Source organism: Brassica napus, chromosome C6 (assembly GCF_020379485.1).
Source record: "Brassica napus cultivar Da-Ae chromosome C6, Da-Ae, whole genome shotgun sequence".
In the NCBI taxonomy this organism is placed as follows: domain Eukaryota; kingdom Viridiplantae; phylum Streptophyta; class Magnoliopsida; order Brassicales; family Brassicaceae; genus Brassica; species Brassica napus.
In genome coordinates this window covers 14,622,510-14,644,888 of record NC_063449.1, presented here as the reverse complement: position 1 = coordinate 14,644,888, position 22,379 = coordinate 14,622,510, and the positions used below count along the sequence as shown (strand labels likewise).

General features: G+C 40.5%; 1 protein-coding gene across 1 annotated transcript; it reads left to right on the top strand.

Moving 5' to 3' along the window:
• Positions 1-4,172: 4,172 nt before the first annotated feature.
• Positions 4,173-5,857, top strand: BNAC06G08620D. The gene is made up of 7 exons (XM_013865533.3): positions 4,173-4,473; positions 4,544-4,612; positions 4,685-4,804; positions 4,867-4,941; positions 5,058-5,195; positions 5,290-5,431; positions 5,556-5,857. Exons 1-7 carry the CDS (start codon positions 4,285-4,287, stop codon positions 5,714-5,716), a joined length of 894 nt encoding a protein of 297 aa, XP_013720987.1. The 5' UTR covers positions 4,173-4,284; the 3' UTR covers positions 5,717-5,857.
• Positions 5,858-22,379: the final 16,522 nt, after the last annotated feature.

The following is a 22,379-nucleotide window of genomic DNA, read 5'->3' as shown; positions in this document are numbered from 1 at the left end:
GTTTGGACGACTTGAAGGGATAGTAGAAGGTAGTCTAAAAATAAAATACACTTGAAGGGATAGTAGAAGGTCGTCTAAAAATAAAATACACTGGACGACTTAGTAGAAGGTCGTCTAAAAATAAAATACACTGGACGACTAAAAATTTAGTCGTCTGGACGGGTAATCAAGACTGGACGACTTAAATTTAGGTCGTCTGGACAACTAGTCAACTGGTTGTGTACATTGTGGTTTCGTATGGCCAGTTTCCTTGCAGTTTGAGCATCTCCGTGCCCTGTGTTTCTTCCTGGGTTTGTGTCCTCTCATCCTAGATAGCTCCAACCAAGATTGCCATCTTGATTTCTTCGGTCTCCCCCGACCACGCTTTAGTTCTGGAGGAAAGCATTCTCGTTCCTCAATATGTTGTGACACGATAGGATATATATTCTCTGAGTATCCTGCATACAGATAATTCTTTGAGTACAGTGGACATACAAGTGTGGAGATATGCAAACCAGCATGTATTCCAGCAGCTATAGCATGAGAGCAAGGTATTTTCTCCACTCCATAGACACCACAATCACACTTTGCATGTTCCAAATCAACCACACAGTCCATTTTGCCACCTTTGACAAAGAAATGCCATCCATCAATTGGTTCGACCGTCATCGTACCCGCTATCTCTTCTCGAACAGCAAGCAAGTATTCAACACCCCCGCTATGTTCAGTTGTGAGACTCAAAGCATCTTGTCTCCTTTTCCAATACCATTTTCCTAACTTCTGCCTTATGAACTCCAGCAGGAACGTAATCGGAAATCCTCTTGCTCGCTTCAGTGCGGAATTAATAGATTCAGCAATGTTGCTTGTTTTTATGTTGAACCTGTTCCCCTTACAATAAACCCTTGACCATAGCCTGACGTCGGCTTTCTCCAAATACGTTGCAAGTTCCGGGTTTGCACTCCGTATCTCAGCCATGTACCGGTCAAAATCGTAAACCGTGTGAGCATAAGCAGCCCCTTTCACCAAGTACATGAGATGTTTCCCTTTAAACTTTTTGACAATGTTATCTTGAAGGTGATAATAACATATTCCTCGGGTTGCCCAAGGAAACACCTTATCACACGCACTTTTAATGGCCTTGTGCCGGTCGGAGACTATCACCAGAGGCTTGTCATGAGATATACAACTAGCCAATTTTGTGAAAAACCATTCCCAAGAAGGTATATCTTCCTCATCCACGATCCCAAAAGCCAATGGGAATATCTGAAAATTGCCATCTTGTGCGGCTGCAACTAACATAGTTCCTCCATACTTTCCACTTAGGTGAGTTCCATCCACCACAATGACCCTTCTCTGATACTTAAAACCTTTGATAGAAGCTCCAAAAGAGAGAAATAGATACTTAAATCTTTTCATAGAATCAAGTTCTATCGCCGTGATAGAATCAGGATTTGCAATGGAGATTTGCTCGAGATATGATGCCAGACGCGAATACCCTTCTTCTGCTGATCCTCTCACCAATCTTTGTGCATATAACAGTGCTCTGTATGAAGTGGTGTAATCAAGCGCCATGCCAAACATGTTCCTCATTGCATCAGTGATATGCTGCGGAGTTATCCCATCAATGATTCCAACACGATCAATGAAAAGACTACCTACATACTTCGGAGTACAGTGTCTCCGCTGAGCGATTCGGTCTCCCGCTGAGCATAAATGTTTTTCCACATACTTTGTTACCCAAAACGTGTTTGTCCCATGTTTGACACTCGCTCTGACCTTCCATCCACAATAGCTAACCGGACATGTTGCCACAACGAGAGTTTTCGTTGATTTGTATAATCTGAAAGAAAACTTACCCCTCACTGCTGCCAACCGCAGCTCTGAAAGCAGTGCACCCTTGCTAACAAAACTCTGGTTGACATAGATACTGGTACCATTCGATTTTCCTCCTTCAATAGCATTTGTCTTAGCATATGTCTTTTGGATTTCTTCAAAACAAATATTATCATCATCTTCCTCGTCCTCATCTGGAACCTTTCCATAAAGACTGTAATCCCCACCATTCTGATCCGTTTCACCAACAATAGAATTATCAGCATCCTCCTCCCCATTTTCCTCCTCCCCATCTTGATTTTCATCTTCAACAAACTCATTATCACCAACATCTTCAAAACATTCATCAGCTTCATCATCATCACCAACATCTTCTTCCCATTCACCAGCTTCATCATTATCACCAACATCTTTTTCCCATTCACCAGCTTCATCAATATCCCTTTTCTCTGAAACCGTTTCGACCTTGCTGCGGCTTGATACACAAAGACATACTCTATGGGTTTTGAGTATCTCCAGCAAGTTTCGAACTTGTCTATCACTTGTAACATGAATGGGAAGACTGCCTGGAGCCATCATCATTCCAGGTTATAATCTTCTTGAGCCATTGCAACAAGTTCAGCATGTGTTGAATCTTAATTCAATAAAAACAATCTTGCTCCTTTGAGATCATCAACCACAAAATCCCAACGGAAATCTCTCAACAACCATTCTCCATACACTGCATGTAACTGAAAAATCATCTGCAAATATTCAAAATAAAACACATTAGTAAACATAGAGAAAATGAAGAAGTTCAATAAACATTGCCGCAGACGACTTAGCATTAAGTCGTCCAGAAGACTTAAAGGTAAGTCGTCTAAAGAGGTCACTTTTGCAATTGAAAATTAAAAGGGACGACTTAATTCTAAGTCGTCCGGATTTGTTTGTTAAAAAAAAAACTTCAGACGACTTATATATAAGTCGTCTACGAGAAACGGGCTAGTTTTGCATTTGACCGAATCGTGTCAGATCTTTGACTATTTCTGGACGACTTATAATTCAGTCGTCTCTGGGAAAGTTAAAATTTCAATATTTTATGAAAACTTGACGACTTACGTGTAAGTCGTCCTAGGTTAGTTTTGTAATTGAAAAATAAAACTTGAAATTTAACTTTCTCCAGACGACTTAGATGAAAGTCGTCCAGCTAAACGACTTAATTTAAGGTCGTCCGGGATAAGCAAGGTTTGACCAGAAAATTGGGAAAAATTCTGGACGACTTTGCTTTCCCCGGACGACTTTAAATTAAGTCTTCTGGAGGGACGACTTTATATTAAGTCGTCTGGTTAAAGTTAAATTATGAAGTTTTATTTTTCAATTACAAAACTAACCTAGGACGACTTACACGTAAGTCGTCAAGTTTTCATAAAATATTGAAATTTTAACTTTCCCAGAGACGACTGAATTATAAGTCGTCCAGAAATAGTCAAAGATCTGACACGATTCGGTCAAATGCAAAACTAGACCGTTTCTCGTAGACGACTTATATATAAGTCGTCTGGAGTGTTTTTTTTTAACAAACAAAGCTGGACGACTTAATTTAAGTCGTCCGTTTGACCAGAAGACTCATCAGTAAGTCTTCTACATACAGATGACTTACTAGTAAGTCTTCTACGCGAACAGATCTTGAAAAAAAATTCAAATTCGTACCTTAAACTAGGTGAGATGACTTCGTTTGCACACAGGGTCTTCTCCAACCACCCAGAACCTCAAACGAAAGCAACCGTAAGTCAAAACGAAAAAAATATGGCTCTGTCAACCATAGCCCATATTTTGAATCAAAAGCTTGAGTTTTTTGGATGAATATAGAGAGAAAGTGAAAGAAATGTTGTTTTTAGTTCATAACAATTGAAACAGAGAGAGTGTAAAGAGATTTACGTGCATTAAAGGGCATTAAAAGCTCCAAACAGTTCGTACAAGGTTGTTGCCACTATTCATTGCAGTGGCAATATTGTAAATACTTGAAGAAGATGAGGTTGAGACAGTAAAGAAGCCATTTTCGAAAAAAAGAAAAAAAAAATGTTAATGGCATTTTCGTAGATAAAATGCAGGTGTGGGGTTAAAATCTCAAAAAAAAAAGGAGTCAAAAGAAAAGGTTAGTTTTCTGTTTGACTTCAAGTTTTGAGTCACTTTTGCAAAAAGCCCTATTTTTAATAATTTTTTTGATTCATAAAACTATTTATTTTATTAAATTTCAGAATTTGAAAACGGTAAAAAAGAGACAAAATGGCAAAAAAATAATTATACTAACTGAATTTTTGTTAGGTTTCGGCAAATTTCCCTCAAATAAATTTTGATTAGTAAATTTCCAGTTACAACTAGACCGGAAATTGTTAGTGGGGCCCCACCATCTAATCTTCTAAACACATGGTATCTTACGGCTGAATTTGGCGGACACACGGAAGTCTTGATACTGCAATTTACGTTTTCCCGATGACTACCACCACCTTAATCTCCTCTGTTCTCTCTTCCTCTATCTTCCCTACCGAATATCGCAGCTGGGTTCGAATTCCGGCGACTTCAATTCCCGGAGGTAGCAATTTCCGCGTAGTGAAACAACGTCGTTTGAAAATTATCGCCAAATCACTTGACCTTCCTCTTCTTCCCTTCAGTATGAGCGAGGTTAGAATCATAAACCCTAATATTACAGCAAATATAAATTTAAGTTCTTGCTTTTAACATATGGTTACAGGTTCTTGTACCAACGGAGAGTAAAACATTGCATTTGTACGAAGCAAGATACTTGGCACTACTTGAAGAGGTATAAATCTATAATTCCAAATTATTTTATGGATTCACTTTTGAAATTAATCTAGTTACTTGGTCCGTGCAGTCGATAAAAAGAAAAAAGAATATGTTTGTTCATTTCATTCTCGATCCTATTTCGATTAGTGAGAAAGCAACAGAAGCATCCTTTGCTGCTCGATATGGCTGCTTGGTACTTATTGAAAATGTAAGCTTCTTCTCATGAGACTTTGATCTTTGATGAGTCAAGCTAAACACCATATATTACAGGTCGAGAGATTAGACATCGGAGCACTTGTCTCCATAAGAGGCGCTGGTCGTGTGAAGATTTCCAGATTTTTAGGGGTAAGAATGCAAAATAAAAATTAATCCTTTTGTTAATCATTGCAATGTGAGTTATGATGTTCTTTCTCTTTGCACAAAAAAACAAATGACTATATGATTTTTTTTTTTTGTCTCAGGCAGATCCTTATTTGTCCGGAGAGGTCAGACCAATACAAGATCGTTTTAATTATGAGATCAGCAATGAAATAACCTCAGAAATCTCCAAGCTAAAGGAATCTATTAAGAATCTCAGCAGCTTGGAGATCAAACTTAAGGTACAACAGACCTACTTAATGTATCATCCGGTCTCTTTAGAGGCCTGTAATGTTCTTATTAGTTGATGTGTTGGCTTACCTCCTTTTACAACAGGCTCCAGAAGACTCGCTACTACAAACTCGTCTCCTTAACTCTTTGAAATGGGCTGAAGATGAGCCACCGGAAGAATGTGAAGAATCCTTCTTTCCTTCCCTTCAAGAACGTTTATCATTCGCTGCGCTTCAACCGGTTTCCGGTAACTCTTACATCTTTTCTCTCTTGTGATTTCAAGAGTCAAGAAGGTTTTCTGTTTAAAACTATTAAATTACGGCTCTGGGAGTTTCCTTTAGTATAGTTTTTCGGGTTTTCTTGTTTTGCAGGATCGACGCAGTCAGAACTATCAAGGTTACAACAAGAGAAATTAAAGGCAATGGATATAAAAGATACAATGGAGAGGTTAAAACTTTCAATGGGACTCATGAAGGAGAACATTTCTTCAATTGCAGCCAAACTCGCCATCCAGTCTTTGGATATTCGTTAGACTTTATAATATTTCTCTAATTGTAAATGTGCCAGATTGATGAACATTAAATTTAAATTGAGTTTATTACCTTCATACACATTTCTTTTTTCAATGTAATTTTATACATTTAATATTTAAAACACTTTATATGAGCTTAAAGTCACACCCGACAGCCGATGGATAGTGCCTATGTCACTTACCTTTACTTGGGAAGTACCAAGCCTCGTTTGTCAATACGATCGATCGCTTATTCTGTGCATAAAGTATCAGAGCCTACAGTCTTGCGATATTATTGATAGGATCACTGTTTATGACTAATTGTTTTAAGAAATCTGGAAAACAACTCTCTCAAATTGTCTACTTCAAATCCTTCATCCATCGACTCTCAATTTGCAATTTCAACTTTTTCTAGAAGCAAAATCTGTTCTTCCTCTTCTAAAATCAGTTCCTTATATGAAATCGAGTATGTTCCGGGCGATCAACTTCTTGAAATTATCCTTCCTTTGGTGAATCCATACGAATACTTCGCAAAAAAAAGCCTAGCGCCTTCTCGGTTAAGGGCATTCGTGAACTCATAAAATTGTCCTCCAGCCGAAAGGTGATGGAATATGTCAAGTTCAGCCAGTTCTCATCCTGTCAAGTTCCAGCCGCGGAAGAAGAACAGTTCATCTCTCTGAACATTCCGGAGAATCTGACTAGATTGTGGCAACAATAGGGTTATATACTCACCTCCACTTTAGGGTAGTAAGAATTGGTTTGACCCTACATGCGAGGAAATGTAGCCTAGATAGCTTTAATAGACTCTCGATTAAAGTCATACCAACAAGCTTGCATCGGAACAGTTCAAACAACATTAAATGCATGAACAATATTCATAACACTGTTTCCAAATTTCAATGTTTCGTTACGAGACCCAAATCTCTTAAAGACTCTCAAGGTTCAACTTCAACAGATCGGAGCACATATGCAAGAAAAGAGTGTAGTAGCTACCCTACATCATCAGATCGTCTACCGAATTCAAGATCACGCTCTTGATCTTGTATTACCCTCATCTGATGAAGCACTATATTTCGAAGTCTCATCTGCGTCCCAAGCACCCAACTCAATACAAATTCCTCGACAAATATCTTGCGAAGAATTACTGCGCTGACTACCGTAGTCATGGGTAACGAGTTATGAAAATCTTCATCAAGCTACCCATTCGCCTATCCAATCATCTAAAGTCAGCTTTCATTCTCAAAACGATGGAACAACCGAGATCAAATTCTAGATACCTCGATCATCATCATTTCGAAAGCAACTGTTCACTCAGTTTGCGATACAGATTGATGAACGAGACTTCTACGGTCCAGCAAAAGAACAAATTCCCAAATCAAGTTGAAAAGGATGGAACTATAATCTATCCTTTTATGGACGAAGATGGACATCAATACTTTGATGTTTGCTCTTGTACTGTTTGTGTAGAAGAAAACTACGAATCTGATGAAGATATTCGCATACGTCGGAGAAAAAAGAAGGACCCGCTCTATAGAAGATATCTCGAAGGAGATACTTCAGTCGGTCCGCTCGGTGATGGAAAGTACGACTTAATAGTCCAATACTCCGACAAGAAGGAAGAGCCGAGACATCAAATTGTGTTGATGAATCTTGATTATTTTCCTCCACGAAAAGATTTCATTAAGGACGATATCGTTCATACCCCAAAAATTCTCTCTAACGCTGTCAACTCTTTCGCGCCGACCAGCTGAGTCAAGCGGAAAAGGTCCTCAACTACCAAACTGAGAATTTCCTCGCTCAGAATCAACTATTATCAATGATAAATCACAAGGTTGATCAATTGGCGGAAGGATACAATAAAAGATTACACAGCCTTCAAAATTCAGTAACAGAGAAACATGGTCGACTTAACAATCTCCATCAAGAAATGATGACCATGGCACGACACATGATGGTAGACTCGACTCAGTTTTGCAACAAAGAAGCAGAGGCGACTAGTCTTAAAAATCAGTTGAAAGATCTCCAAAGAAACCTAGAAAGCATGATTCATAATCAGCGACAACCAGATGCATACTTCAACCCTCTTGGATGTATTTCATCACGGATGCCAATGTATCAAGGATCCTACTCTCCTGGATTTCTCGCCAGTTATAAGACTCAAAAGACAAGATCTCCTCTACCCTGTTTTCTATCTTCTGATGAAGTCTTTACATCTTGCTATCGCTCAACTTCGATCAACTACCCAAAGCCAAAGCCAACACGAACAAAACCAAGGCGACAAAAGGAATCAGAATTCCAAGTTAACCCACCTAAAATACCGACTCTCACATTATCCTTCAGTCACGAATATGTTGATGATTGATAGACTACGGATTTGCCCGTTTTCATCCATAGTTTATAGGTGTTTTTACTAATATTTATATTATTATAGAGTCTATTTATTATATTTATAAGATCAGGAATGTTTTGGAGATAAGTTATGATTTTGGAGCATTTTGGAGATATTTGGAGCAAGCACCCAAGATGACCATCGAGATCAACAATCGGTCGATGTTGGAGAGCTAGAATCGATCGATACACAAGTCATGGTATCGATCGATAGCGAAGCGCGCAGAAGCCCGTTTGGTCACAGCCGACTTGAAGCCCAAGATTTCACTATTTTACAACATTGCCCCTGACGTGTTTTACCCTAATTATCAAGCTTTGCCGCCATGTTAGAGGGAAAGTGTGCTTTATTTGTGTTTCATTGTTTAAAGATAGATAGGAGAGAAGATCCAAAGTTATAATTTGTGATTGGAACTCCATTGATATTTATATTATTTATTCTATGAAGTTTTTATACCTAACTATTGTTATGAATTGCTTAGCCATGTCTGAGTAGTTCTCTTGTTAGATTTTAGGGTTTAAATAGGTTAGGAGGGATTAGCCTCAACTATAGATTGCTGAGTTCTGATAATCATCTTTAGAATTGTTCATTAAAGCATGTGTCTAGATTAGCTACCTAGAACTTGCCCTAGGATTGATTGATAAAAGCCATACCTAATTCTCATCCTGAAAACATTCTAATTGAACTTTGTTTCTTGCTATGAGCAAGGCGAGAGGTGATCTAGTGAGCTTAGTAAGCATTCATTCAACTTGCGCATAAAGCTTGACTAGAGCGCGTCGATCGATATCATACTTGAATAATCGATCGACAGTGCAAAAGGTGTATCGATCGATACGCCCATTGGAATATCGATCGACACTTTCTATAGATCAATATAACGAGAGTTGAGATCATAGATCTAGTTAATAGTCAACAAGTCAATGCTCGCAAAGGCCGAAAGACTTGTTGATCAAATAGTTGAGCTCTACATTATCATGCATGAAACTCATTAGGCATCTATAGGATTATAATTCCAACTTTCCTGAATAAAAACCTTAAGGCTAGCTATTTCCTTTTTAAGCACCATAACCCTAAAACTTGCTATTGAACAAGTACTTGTTCAATATAAAACTGCAATTACTTTCAAAACTCTTAAAAACATCTTGCTTAACAAATCATATTAGAATCTCTAGGTTCTCTAGCTCCCTATGAATTCGATCCCTAAGTACTACAACTCGACCTCTTATTTGAGAGAGTATAAATCACCACTGCGAGAGCTTTTCATAGAAACAGTAACCTACACACCAGGAGCAGATAAAATACAAGATAGCTTCACAGACGAGGAGCTGCTCAACATGCAAAAGCGCGATGATATAGATCAGTTTCAAGCAGAAGCTTCTTGGGAAATAAATCGTTTCAGCCAATTGATCGACACTCGTCACCAGCAATCGATCGATAAACGTCCTCAAAAATCGATCGACATCAACAATACCACATCGATAGACAACCATTCAATACCGAAAACCACTGTAAGCCAAAAAGATTAATTAGATAACCAGTATCTAACTCCAGACGAATTTGGTATTTTCAGGGACCCTAATGGCTTCGCAAAAGCAATAGACGACCGCACACTACACGTATCTCGAGAAGATATCAGATATCCTTCAGACAGCAAATGGAGCAGACAATCTGTTCATGCATTAACGTAGCAACCGCGAACAGAAGACTACAAAGGAGTTCTATGACGCAGCTGGTGGCATAGAAAACAGCTTCAAACAACGATCTCGCCATACAAATCATCCATCGATCAGCATAGACGTTCCAACGGTCACCAGACAGCCATAATTCAACAGAAGAGCTTTTGACCCTTATGGTAACAAGAAATTTTACTGGGAAGCGAAAGATGAGTATAGAGTCTACAGAGATGATCGAGAATTTTCCAAAGATCTAGATGGACACACCATCCCTGTTCACAACAAGGATATCAGAAGACTGCTGGAAAGAGCTTCAAGAGATGAGCCAGCCTACATATGTCTTCCTGAACATGATAGCCAATTCACACAGACAAAGTTGATACCAGAGATCTACACCAAGGACAAGATCAATGAGTTGTTCTATGGCGTATGTGGTGAACATGATCAGAACAAAGAAGCCTTCCAGATGAAGCTTGATGGGGTCTATTATCCATTGAATGATAGTATAAGTTAGCTAACTACTTGCATGGAGGAGATGAAGCCAGACAAAGCCAGAATGCATAACGCGACCGGCACTGTTCGACCACAATCGATCGACATCCGACAATCACCATCGCTCGACATCCACCATCACGCATCGATCGACAAACGCCTGGCCGCATCGATCGACACCAATCCGCCACGGCCACACAAAATTAAGTCTCACCCGGATTTCCACATCAGAGAAGAGATAGATCAGTTGGTAGAAGGGATCTACAGAGCTCTGGAAACTACGGAGGAGAGGCTTGATGGGAGATGTGATGACATCTATTTTCCAATGGACCTTACCATCAGTGCATTGACCTCCAAGGTTGAAGCTATACAAGGGGAGTTGGTGGAGATTCAAAGTTACATTGCACGTCGACCACAAGCATTGATATCGATCGACAGACGCATCAACAAATCGATCGACACCAACCATTCAGCATCGATCGACATTGATACAAACCGGGGCAGGCTAGTACCAAAGACGACATCCGACATGTCCAACACACCTTACCATGTAAAGGAGATCTCAGCTGACACCTACGCCACACTTACAAGAAATCAATTCAACCTTGAGAGTCTTGGTGAAAGATTGCAGAGGATTGAAAACACAACTGCAGCAATGAAGGATAAATGGCGCAGAGGGGATGAAGCAATGAGAGACATCACTGGTACATGGTTCAACAAGTGCAAAGAAGAGATGGATACTTGCTTTCCAACAAGTCCCAGTTCTCAACATTACTAGCCAAAACACTTCAAAAGTCAAGCTAAATGACTATAACAAAGCGTTGAGTGGGAAGGTAACCCACTATTAGATAATAATTATTAAGTTTTCATTGGTTTACTATTTATGTTGGTTAAAAATCTCCGAGTACACGATTGTCATCTGTATCGACCGACGCGAACAAGTCGACATCGATCGACATTTCCTCACCTGCGTCGACCGACAACAACATCCATGAATCGGTCGACATCTATTCTGGTCTGGTATATCGTTCCTACTTGCTCAATTGAGTCCTTATGATTTATTTCTCACCATAACTCCGACTGAATTTACACTGGGGACAATGTAGTTTAAGTCTGGGGGGAGGTTTACTGATATTTATTTACTTATTAGTCTTATTAAAAATGTTTTCAAATTAAGTTATTATTGAGTCAAGAAAGGGATTATGAACTTATAGATTTTGCTACATATCTAACTACTTCTTAGCACCATTCTAGACTTACTGATTGCAGATAGTACTAAAGATACTAAAGTGGATCAACCTGTCAACTATCCACTCTTGCTAAGATTGTTTTGAAGGAACCAAAGCTGACCTCCAACACTAAACCTGACACAGCTGCTTGTCTTGGGGCTTGGTATACATGGGATCAGATTCTTCAAACAAGTCTGGAAGGTAAAGCCTTGTGTATATAGATTTATCACCGTTTCTCTCTCTATTTTCAAAATTTAGAATATAAAATATATATATATATATATATATGTATTATTATATTAGAGATTTATTAGGAAGGAATTCAAACAGGACTTGGTGACTACAACCAGTAAGTAAAGAATTAGAACATGACTTGGTGGCTACAACCATTAAAGCTTGCTTCACAAATAATCCTAGGATATAGGTCAAAAAGTGAACAGGACTTGGTGGCAACCACCATTAAGGCTTGATTCATGGAAGCCTGTCCAATCTTGGTTAATGATCTTGCATATAAGCAGATTTTTAACCAAGAGAGAAAATTAGTAGAGAGAGAGGATATAAACTAATGTTTACCTGCAGGTCCAGATACTTGTTTGAGAATCCTTGAATCTTGTGATCGATACTCCCAAGGTAAAGCCTTCACTTTTATTTTATGCTAAGAAATGAGGTTGGTAGAGGGGAATGAAAGACAAGATTATGCTAAGTTGTTGGCTAGATGAATTTGGTTGCTAAGCTAGGATATGGTATGATGTGCTTTTGTGATTACGATTTCTTAGATGTGGATTACAATTTTGTAGAGGTGTTGATTCTAAGTTTTAAATCATGTGAGTCCCTGCTATTTTTAAAACCTCTTTCAGAGAGACTGCATGTTTGTTTTGCTTGAGGACAAGCAAAAGGGTAAGTCTGGGGGAGTTGATAGACTATGGATTGGACCCGTTTTTATCCATAGTTTATAGGTATTTTTACTAATATTTAAATTATTATAGAGTCTATTTATTATATTTATAAGATCAGGAATGTTTTGGAGATAAGTGATGATTTTGGAGCATTTTGGTGAGATTTGGAGCAAGCACCCGAGATGACCATCGAGATCGACAATCGGTCGATATTTGAGAGCTAGAATCGATCGATACACAAGTCATGGTATCGATCGATAGCGAAGCGTCCATAAGCCCGTTTGGTCACAGCCGACTTGAAGCCCAAGATTTCACTATTTTACAAGATTGCCCCTGACGTGTTTTACCCTAATTATATAAGCTTTGCCGCCATGATAGAGGCAAAGTGTACTTTCTTTTTGTTTCATTGTTTTATTGATAGATAGGATAGAAGATTCAAGGTTACAATTTGTGATTGAAACTCCATTGATATTTATCTTATTTATTCTATGAAGTTTTTATACCTAACTATTGTTATGAATTGCTTAGCCATGTCTGAGTAGTTCTCTTGTTAGATTTTCGGGTTTAAATAGGTTAGGAGGGATTAGCCCCAACTATAGATTGCTGAGTTGTGATAATCATCTTTAGAATTGTTCATTAATGCATGTGTCTAGATTAGCTACCTAGAACTTGCCCTAGGATTGATTGATAAAAGCCATAGCTAATTCTCATCCTGAAAACATTCTAATTGAACTTTGTTTCTTACTATGAGCAAGGCGAGAGCTGATCTAGTGAACTTAGTAAGCATTCATTAAACTTGCGCATAAAGCTTGACTAGAGCGCGTCGATCGATATCATACTTAAATAATCGATCGACGGTGCAAAAGGTGTATCGATCGATACACCCATTGGAATATCGATCGACACTTTCTATAGATCAGTATAACGAGAGTTGAGATCATAGATCTAGTTAATAGTCAACAAGTCAATGCTCGCAAATGCCAAAAGACGTGTTGATCAAATAGTTGAGCTTTACATTATCATGCATGCAACTCATTAGGCATCTATAGGATTATAATTCCAACTTTTCTGAATAAAAACCCTAAGTCTAGGTATTTCCTTTTTAAGCACCAAAACTCCAAAACTTGCTATTGAACATGTACTTGTTCAATATAAAACTGCAATTACTTTCAAAACTCTTTAAAACATCTTGCTTAACAAATCATATTAGAATCTCTAGGTTCCCTAGCTCCCTGTGAATTTGATCCCTAAGTACTACAACTCGACCTCTTATTTGAGAGAGTATAAATCACTCCTTAGGGTAATTTGAGTGGTATCAATGATAAAAAGGCAAACGAGAAAAACATTGAAATCATCAAATTTTCAATGGCCAGCCTTCTCGATACTCTTGGAAAAACTTCAGAAATATCTGAACAATCGCTAACAACTCCTGGAGATCCTCAGCCCTCATCTTCACGAACAATTGCAAAAATCGATAACCTATCGGATTCAAGCTTGAGTGGCTACAAGACAAAATCAAATGAAGAATCTCTACCAAGACAATTTGCAATAGGAGAAGGATCGAATACTCCAAAAAAGGAACCAATTAAGTATCAATGAAGTATATTCGAGCGATGTAGAAATAAATTATGTGCCTCCTAGACAAGAAATACCAACTAAGAAATTTGCTTCAAAGGTTATGGTCTTCACGTTCGACGATATTCCCTTCGACAAATGGAATGACCGTCTAGACGAATTTCATGCATGGATGAATTCAAAAGCCATTACGTCTCCTTTACAAATTGTGATACAACAATTCACTGCAACATTATCTGGCGCACTAAAAGAATGGTGGAATTCACTCAGTGAATACATACAACAACAAGACTATCATACAACTATACCATTATGATATAGCATGAATTTTAACCGCTTTTAGCCATGGTATATATAGGTGTTTTTAAATAAATTATAGTTGTTTTGGAGTCTTTTTAGTATGTTTTCAGATTTAGGTACGTTTTGGAGGAAAGTAGTGATTTTGGGATCTTTTGGAGCCTTTTAAGTGCAGAACTGCACTGACGTGTCAGATGCTTAGATATGGATGGAGACCTTCCCAAGGTGCGATTGAGCTGATCGTTTGACACAAGATAGAGCTTTGAGTTAGCTTTCCAATGCCATTGGTCTGAGGTCAATCCAACGGTTATAGAAGAAGTTATGTCCGTTTTACTGAAGCGTGGTCAGTTTGTCTCACGAGAGAGAGCTGTCGAGGAGATGAAGGAACATCGATCGACGGCGCACCCTTGGTGTCGATGAACATTTATTCCATAAAACGGGCCGAGTATATTTCAAGACTGACTTAAGCCCAAAAGCAACCATAAATTACCAGAATACCTTTGGACGATCTACAACCCTATTTATGTATTCTCTCAGCCATTGTTGACAGCTACGTTTTATTCTATTCATTGTTTTTATTTAGAAGAGAAGAGAGGAACTCCTTCAGAGTCCTCCTAGAACTCCTTTGTTTTTGGCGTTGGTTTAATCATTGCTTCTATTTTATATCTATTCATCTATTATTTCTGTGACAAACTTCATGCTTGAATAGATCCACATGTTAGGTTTAGGGTTGATATCACTCAAATTACCCTAAGGAGTGAATTACTCTCTCAAATAAGAGGTTCAGGTGTAGTACTTAGGGATCGAATCCACAGAGACTCTAGGATTACACAATAGATTTATTGTCTTTGAAATAAGGCTAGATTAATAGGTTTATAGCTTTTAAAGCAGTAAATGAATTGGTGAGCAAGGTTAATGCTCGATTGGTTTGTTTTGAGGTTGTTAACAGTTGGGAGAATAGGTAGATTCAGGTATATTCTCAGGTGTTATTTGATTGATATTGATTGTTCTTGAATTCAAACTCAGATATAATCAATTTGATTATCTAATCTGGATCTCGGATTTCAACTATCGTATGTTAATCGCGAGAAAGTGTCGATCGATGATTCGTTAAGAATATCGATCGATACACCTTTCAAAATATCGATTGACAGAACTATCGCTGCATTGATTGATGCTTCTTCCAGAAAGCTTTACGGACATGTTTGATTTATATTCTCTAACTTACTAGATCAACGCTCGTTTGTATCTAGTCAGTTAGTTCATACTAGTTTATTTTCAGGTATTGAGTCAAGCAATGTCTTGATCTCAATTAATCCTAAGATCTAAGTTTAAAAAGTGATCAATCCTAAACTTAGCTGTAAGAGAAACTAGATGAAGAACTTTGTTTTTAAACACCCTAGCAACAGTTTAAGTCAGTAATACATTTATCAACCTATTGAGAAACCTAAATCTAACAGTAAGGACTACTCAGACATATTCATAAGGCACATGGTTATGATGGTCTGAATAATACTTAAATAAAATGAATAATAAGAGTAAGCAATAGAGTAATTGAAAGCGAGGGAGTTCAAGATCTTCTCTGTTTTGTAGTTTAGATCTATATCTCCAATCCTAAGCTCTCTCCCTCAAATGGTGGCTTCTTGCTTCTCTCCAAACTAGGTCCAAAAGGTCTCTAGGCAAGTCTGCCTCTAAAGTAATAGAAAACCCTAATATTATAGCCTAACAGGCGTCAGAGACTTAGAATGTAATTATTGAAACTTTTGTGAAACTTGCAATCTTCTAATTTGTCATTAACTCCCGGGTGGCTTCGCCGTCGATTGATGATGCAAGTCTTTCATCGCTCGATTATTTTTGGTAACCGTCGGTCGATATACTGATAAATAATCGACCATCTTCTATTTCCAGCAATGCTCAAAAAGTCTCAAATTGCTCCAAATACATCATTTTCCTCAAGTAAGTACCTGAACCTTGTGGAAACCGAAATTGGCAATGTCGATTTGCATTTAAATTAGAAAAGACAGGAAACCCTAAATTTCCCAGAGGCCTCGGATTCTGCTAAACCACACGCCAAGCAATCAGAACAAGAAAGTTTAGACGACAAATAAATATATGGAATCAAAAAGAGAGCAAGAAAGATTTTTATTCCGAATTCGGGTTTGAGCGTAACAAAAGGTAAGAGCCTTCGGCCACGAGAGCTGTCGGCGAGATTTCTAGTTCTAGCAACCTAAGACTTGAAAACCAAGTTGAGTCGCAGCTCGAATAACAAAAACGGAAAAATGCCAAAATTGCTCTAAGTATTGCTCTGGGTGATAGTTCTTGTCCTCCTCCCCCCTTCAGCCTCGATCTCCTTATATACTTCCTCTAAGGCGGTTTACCTTTTTCCCTTTCTGCCCCCGGTCGAGTTTATCGCTTCGCGGAAATATTCCATTTTCCTTCGATCTTGGTATTTATCTTAGAAAACTTGACATTTATTTTCGGAAACTTGACATTTATCTTTTCCTGCATAACAAAAGATAAACCATCATAATGATTGGGCTTGATTTCTATAAAATCGTAAGTGGACTCTTAGCCACGTTCTGGCCCCTTTTTAGGCCGTTTTCCGACTTAGTCGTTTTTACGATTTTATACAGAGAGCGCTTCCGAAACGACGTTGAATTCAAAGAACATTCCAATTCCTCGTATAGCGTAAGAAACTTCGAGGTGTTTAGTTAATTTTTGCCGTTTTATACGATCAATCCGAATGTCCTTTGAGAAAAGACGAGTTCCCGCGGATTTTAAATCGTTAGGTTCCAACGATGCCTCCGATCGAAACGAAACAAGAATGAGTTCGATGCAGTTTCGGGGGAGGATTTACGAGGACGAGGCAAAGACAGGTTCCGGTTGATCCAGCTCAGCTGTTTGCCAAACTGGGCTGGTCCAGCTCGGCGCTCGGGTCCAGCTCCGCGAACGGCCGAGTTGAATCCGTCTCGGGTTCAGCTCGGCCGTTCGCCGAACTGGACTGGTACAGCTTGGCGAACGGCCGAGCTGAATCCGCGGTTGATCCAGCTCGATGAACGGCCGAGCTAAATGTGTGTTCGATGATCGATTTTGTTTGTTTCGACGAACTGATCTTTAGGACATTGGTAGTTTTTTCCGCTCTTTCCCGACTTCATTTTTTTAATGAAGAGAAAGTTTTCTCGGACGTCTTTTCCGACGTTGATTTCTTCGTAACCGATTTTGACCCCAACAGGTAGCCCCCCAGCTCGTTAGGATCGTTAGGTTCTTGTGAGCGGATTAGACATGTAGGAATGAGTTAGACGGAATCCGCTGTATAAAAATCCGAAGATGTATAGTGAATCCTTTTTGCCTATAAGGAGGTGGAATAAGTTTTCAAATTCCTTCCTTGCCAATTCCCACAAAATTCTCTCCCAAAGAAGATCCTTTGCTTTCTTCTCTTCCTTTGAAAAGATTTTCTACCTTTTCCTTTTTTTTTTCTTTAAGAAGGAAAGATCATGTCTTCGAAGAGAAAATCTTCTACCAAGTCTCATCGCGACCGTTTCGTTCCTGAGGGTTCTAGCTCGCAGCATGTCGGAAATGTGCCAAAGGTGGAATTTTCGGCCGAATCGATCGATCCAGAAGAGGTTGATGCATGGCGGACGGCTATGGGTGAAGTGAAACCTCCCACTCCTGTCGTATGGGTTCCTCCTTCCTTCAAACTCAACCCTGTGCGCGGCTGTCCGAGTATGAGTTGTCCGAATGGGCTTGCGGCCATTAGACATTCCTGCAAAATTCCCGAGCTGGTCGAATTTTTCCTCCCAGAGAGTGGGGAAGTTGCGTTATCCCCACCCGAAGGCTATTTTACATGCTACGAGGCGTACTTGATGCAGTGTCATCTATGGTTCCCTATACCGGAGATCATCGTACAGCTCCTGAACCGTTTCAACTTATCGATCAGCCAGGTTAACTGGTGTGGTTTACAGCACCTCGTTGGAATTTTGGTGCTAAGTTATGAGCTGGGAATCACCCTGGATGCTGATCATCTTGAGGCTTGGGTCGAGCCCCGATGGACTCGTTCACTTATTGTCCAAGTGAGGCCTCGTACGAACATGGCGATTATTTCGGGGTTTGTTTTGAAATACCATTTTTGGAAGGACCATTTTTCTTCGTCTGTGTTAGCGACGCCTTGGTGGAAGCGAGCGCCATCCCCATCTTTAGAACTGGATGGGGGTGACAAACGGTATTCCGAACTCCGAATGTCCGTTATCTCTGATTTTGACGATATCTGATTTTTATGTTTTCTTTCTCTCTCTTTTTTTTTAGTGTCCGACGCTCTTTATCGGGTTCCCGAGGGATTACTTAATGTTCGGGAATTATTGCGTGGACGTCCGTGCTTTTGGGCAAAATTTTCCCCGAAGCGGGTTTGTTGTGCTGTTGCGCTCTACTGTTCCTGGTTTCAGCCGGATCTGCCAACCGAAGAACGATCAGAGTCTAGCATGGCCGGGTTTATTCCCTATGTTCCTCGGACGAAGAGAGATAGGTCGAAGCCTTGCAAGGACAAGCATATTATGGTGGACGAAGATGTGGTCGACAGACAGTTCTCTCCTGATAACATACTCAAGGACTATATGGACAGTCAAGCTGGTGGAAGCAACGACAAGCACTTTAATCTCGACGGATTGTCTGAGTTCGACTTTCCTCCGACCGCAGGTGGATCTGAAGAAGTGTCGGATTTTTCCAAAGCAGCGAGGATGGTTAATGGGGTAGGTTCTCTTCTCTGAACATTCTCGGGTTTTGCTTTGTCCCAAGATCTATTGACTATGAGATTTTTTGCAGAGCCTTCTTATGATAAATCGAGCCCTTGATACAAGCAGACAAGAGGCTAAAATGGCTCGATTCAGGGCCGAGGTGGCCGACAAAGAGATTGCTAGTTTGAAGGATGAGTTGGAAAGTTCTCGTCGTCACGGGCGAGAATCGTTTGAGAAGGAGGTCAACCATGCCTATAGGCGGGGCAAGAAGGAGATAGTCGAAGTTATGAATAGCCGTCATGATAAGTTCTCACAATCGTTTGGAGAGCTCAAAGGGCGTTACAAGGAGTTCGCGGATTATCACGAGTGTCGTGGAACCGTGGGTGGCTTGTATCTTATGCAGCTCCCCGACTATTTGTTTTCTAGCGAGTATTCGAAGCAGACCGGGCTTACGGTGGAGAAAGACAAAGATCCCAAAATTTCCGAGGTCAAAGATGAGATTTGGAAGCAATGGGAACCAGTTCCTGTTTCCCCCGTCACGGTGGAGGCCGAGACGGGAGGTCTCGATGAGACGGGCGAGGTGGACCAGCCGGTGGCTCTGCTTGATGTGACCGACTAATCGATCGGAGGGTCGATGAGCGGGAACTTCGATCTAGGAAATTGATTGCAAGGCTTGCTGTGAGTTGTTCGAGGAAGTATCTTCTTGACTTTGTAATTTATTTATGTTATTTGTTCGTGAGTTGGCCTAGTATGGCCTTGTTATTATGTAACGGGACTGGCCGTGTGAGGCTCTGAATCCCTGCCGTTTCATCGGCTTTGTGTTTGAACCATGCTATTATAAAAATGAGGTTGCAAGGATTTCGAATTCTTGCTAAGTGTAAGGAGAAAAGTTCGAGCTGTCATCTCGTCCTTTGCCTTTTTCTTTTTATTTTGGTAGATTGTCAAATCGGTTGCCCAAAGAAGCTTCGAGCGTGTTTTTGGGTTATGGACGAAGAGACATGCTTTCAGGATCTTGTATCTTTTCGATATCATGCCTTGAGACGTTGGAGACCAGTGTGCTGGGTTTAGGGTAAGACCTAGGTTTACTCTCGGTTGAAGGTTTTTACGATGACTAATCGGCTGTCGTTCAGCCTGTCGCGATTTTAACCTTACTCCATCCCGCTTTAAAGTCCGCGATATGTTCTCGGTTTATACGACTTGTATGGTAGGAATCGAGCATCTCTTCGAGGACAATTTTTATGTCTCCCGATAGTGCTTACCAATATTTCGAATTTCTTTTATAGGGCGCTATTTTATCCTAGTCAGATGTAAGAGGATCTATCCTAAGGATGGAACTAAATGTGTTTGTTTAGGACAGCTAATGTGCTCGGCGGGGCCAGTCGACGAGCGTTTATGATTTATAGTCGCGAACGGACTGAGAGCACATTATTGAAGATCTAGGCGACGTCTCACTTATTTTTCAACAACATACTGTTAGCGGTATTTTGTGTATCTGAGACTGGGGTCTCATGTGTTGGTCGGGGATCGGAACCGATGGTGAAACCGATACGAGTTTTTGTATTCGATGCAATCTAATGATTCCAGCCGTGCCTTAGTCGAAGTGTGGGGTGATTTGTTGGGAGTTTCCGTTTTAGTTTCATAACGTACTCATTTTGTTCGTCCTTGGACGTTTTCCGAAAGTAAAACAAGTTGTGTTTACGAAATAGGAGAGATGTTAACGAATTTTTATTGCCGAAAAAGTTTCAAAAATATTGAGTACAAGGCAAATATTTTAGAATGCGGGAATATACGAGTATCCTTATATGTACCCACTCTCCCCCTTTTGGAGATGGGGGATAGCTGAACTCGTCCTTGGACGAGCTGCCTACGTACCCTCTTCGGGGATCAAGCCATCTCGTAGTTCTGTTTTTTGTGCGAGTGTGTTTACTCGGCTACTGCATCAATCGCGTTAGTTGCAGGATCGACGACTATTATCGGGTTTTTTTCCTCCGGTTGGGTAGAAGCGTTGGGCTTGGAAACTGGCGGTTCTTTTGCCGTTGCATGAGTTGATGATTCTGGACCGTCTTCTTCAGAAGCTTTTTCAGTGGACGTTTGAGTTAGCTTTTCCCGTTTGGGTTTCACCATCGAGACGGTCGTGATTTGCCGTAGTTTGTGTTCGGCCAAGAAGCAGCGTCTCGACTGGGTCTAGGATCCCTAGATTGCGGCAATTCCGTTATGAGTCGGGAATTTGATGCCTAAGTGATAAGTCGACGGGACTGCTTTCATGGAGTTGAGCCAAGGTGTGCCCATGATGACGTTGTAGATGGCTGGGTGGTCAACGACTGCGAAATCGACGATCTTTGTTACTTCTTTTGCCGCAACGGGCAGCTTGATCGATCCGAGAGTCATAGACGTTGTGCCTTCGAAGCTAGTTAGCGGTTTGGAGGACGGTATGACTTCTCCTAGCTCAACGTTCATCCTTTTAAGGGTATCGCGGAAGATGACATTGACCGTGCTACCCGTGTCGATGAGAACTCTCGCGACCTCGAGGTATCTTATCATGAGATCGATTACGAGCGGATTGCAGTGGGGCTGATCGATCCTTCCGGCCTCTTCTTCATCGAAAGTGATTGCTCCTTTCAGGAAGTCACCAGGCGTGGACCAGGTTAGAGAATTCACGCTCATCTCGGCCTTGCGCTCGTAAGCTTTGATGGCAGAGATGGTATCGCTGCAGTACTGTGATCCTCTGATGATCATGTTAACCCTGCGGCGGCTATTATCATTGCCTTTCTCGTCATGTCTTCTTCCGCGATTTTCTCCCGATTGGTTCCCTTGGAGAGAGTTCTCCGTTTGAGGGGCCTTATCATTTCTCGGAGGGTGGTCTGAATCACGGATGAGGTCTTTTACGCTAGACACTTCGGCTAGTTCTCCCGCGAGCAGCTTTGCAGCCAGCCTGGCACCGAGAACCTTGCAGTTTACAGTCGAGTGGCCGCAGGCCTGGTGAAAGTCGCAGAAGGCGTTTTCATCGTAATTCGGATTTCAGGTCCATGTATTACCCGTAGTCCGGCCTTGCTCCGGTCCGGAGCCGATGGCATAGTTATGTGCTCCCTGGATCTCTTCCTCCCCGTGATGGACGTTTTTGTCGTTACGGGGGTTTCTCCATTTAGGCTTCTGATCCGACCCAGGATCCCTCGACGATGTTTTTGTCAGCCTCTAATTTTGCGACAAGACTTTTGTCTCCTCTTCGATGATTATGTAGTATGTGGCCTTATGGAGCGCGTCCTGAATTGTACGCGGCTTAACCAAGGTTATCCACTTCCCGAATTTCGACTTGTACCAGAGCGTTTCACGGAGTGCATCTACCGCTACCTTGTCGCTTATTCCGCTGACTCTGGTTATGACGATCTTAAATCGTTTTAAGAAGTCGTGG

Bases quoted from the DNA above. Each gene is read 5' to 3' on its own strand.
- BNAC06G08620D (XM_013865533.3), top strand. From the start codon at position 4,285: ATGACTACCACCACCTTAATCTCCTCTGTTCTCTCTTCCTCTATCTTC. The intron at 4,942-5,057 runs GTAAGAATGCAA...TTTTTGTCTCAG, and splicing joins AGATTTCCAGATTTTTAGGG to GCAGATCCTTATTTGTCCGG. The intron at 5,432-5,555 runs GTAACTCTTACA...CTTGTTTTGCAG, and splicing joins TGCGCTTCAACCGGTTTCCG to GATCGACGCAGTCAGAACTA.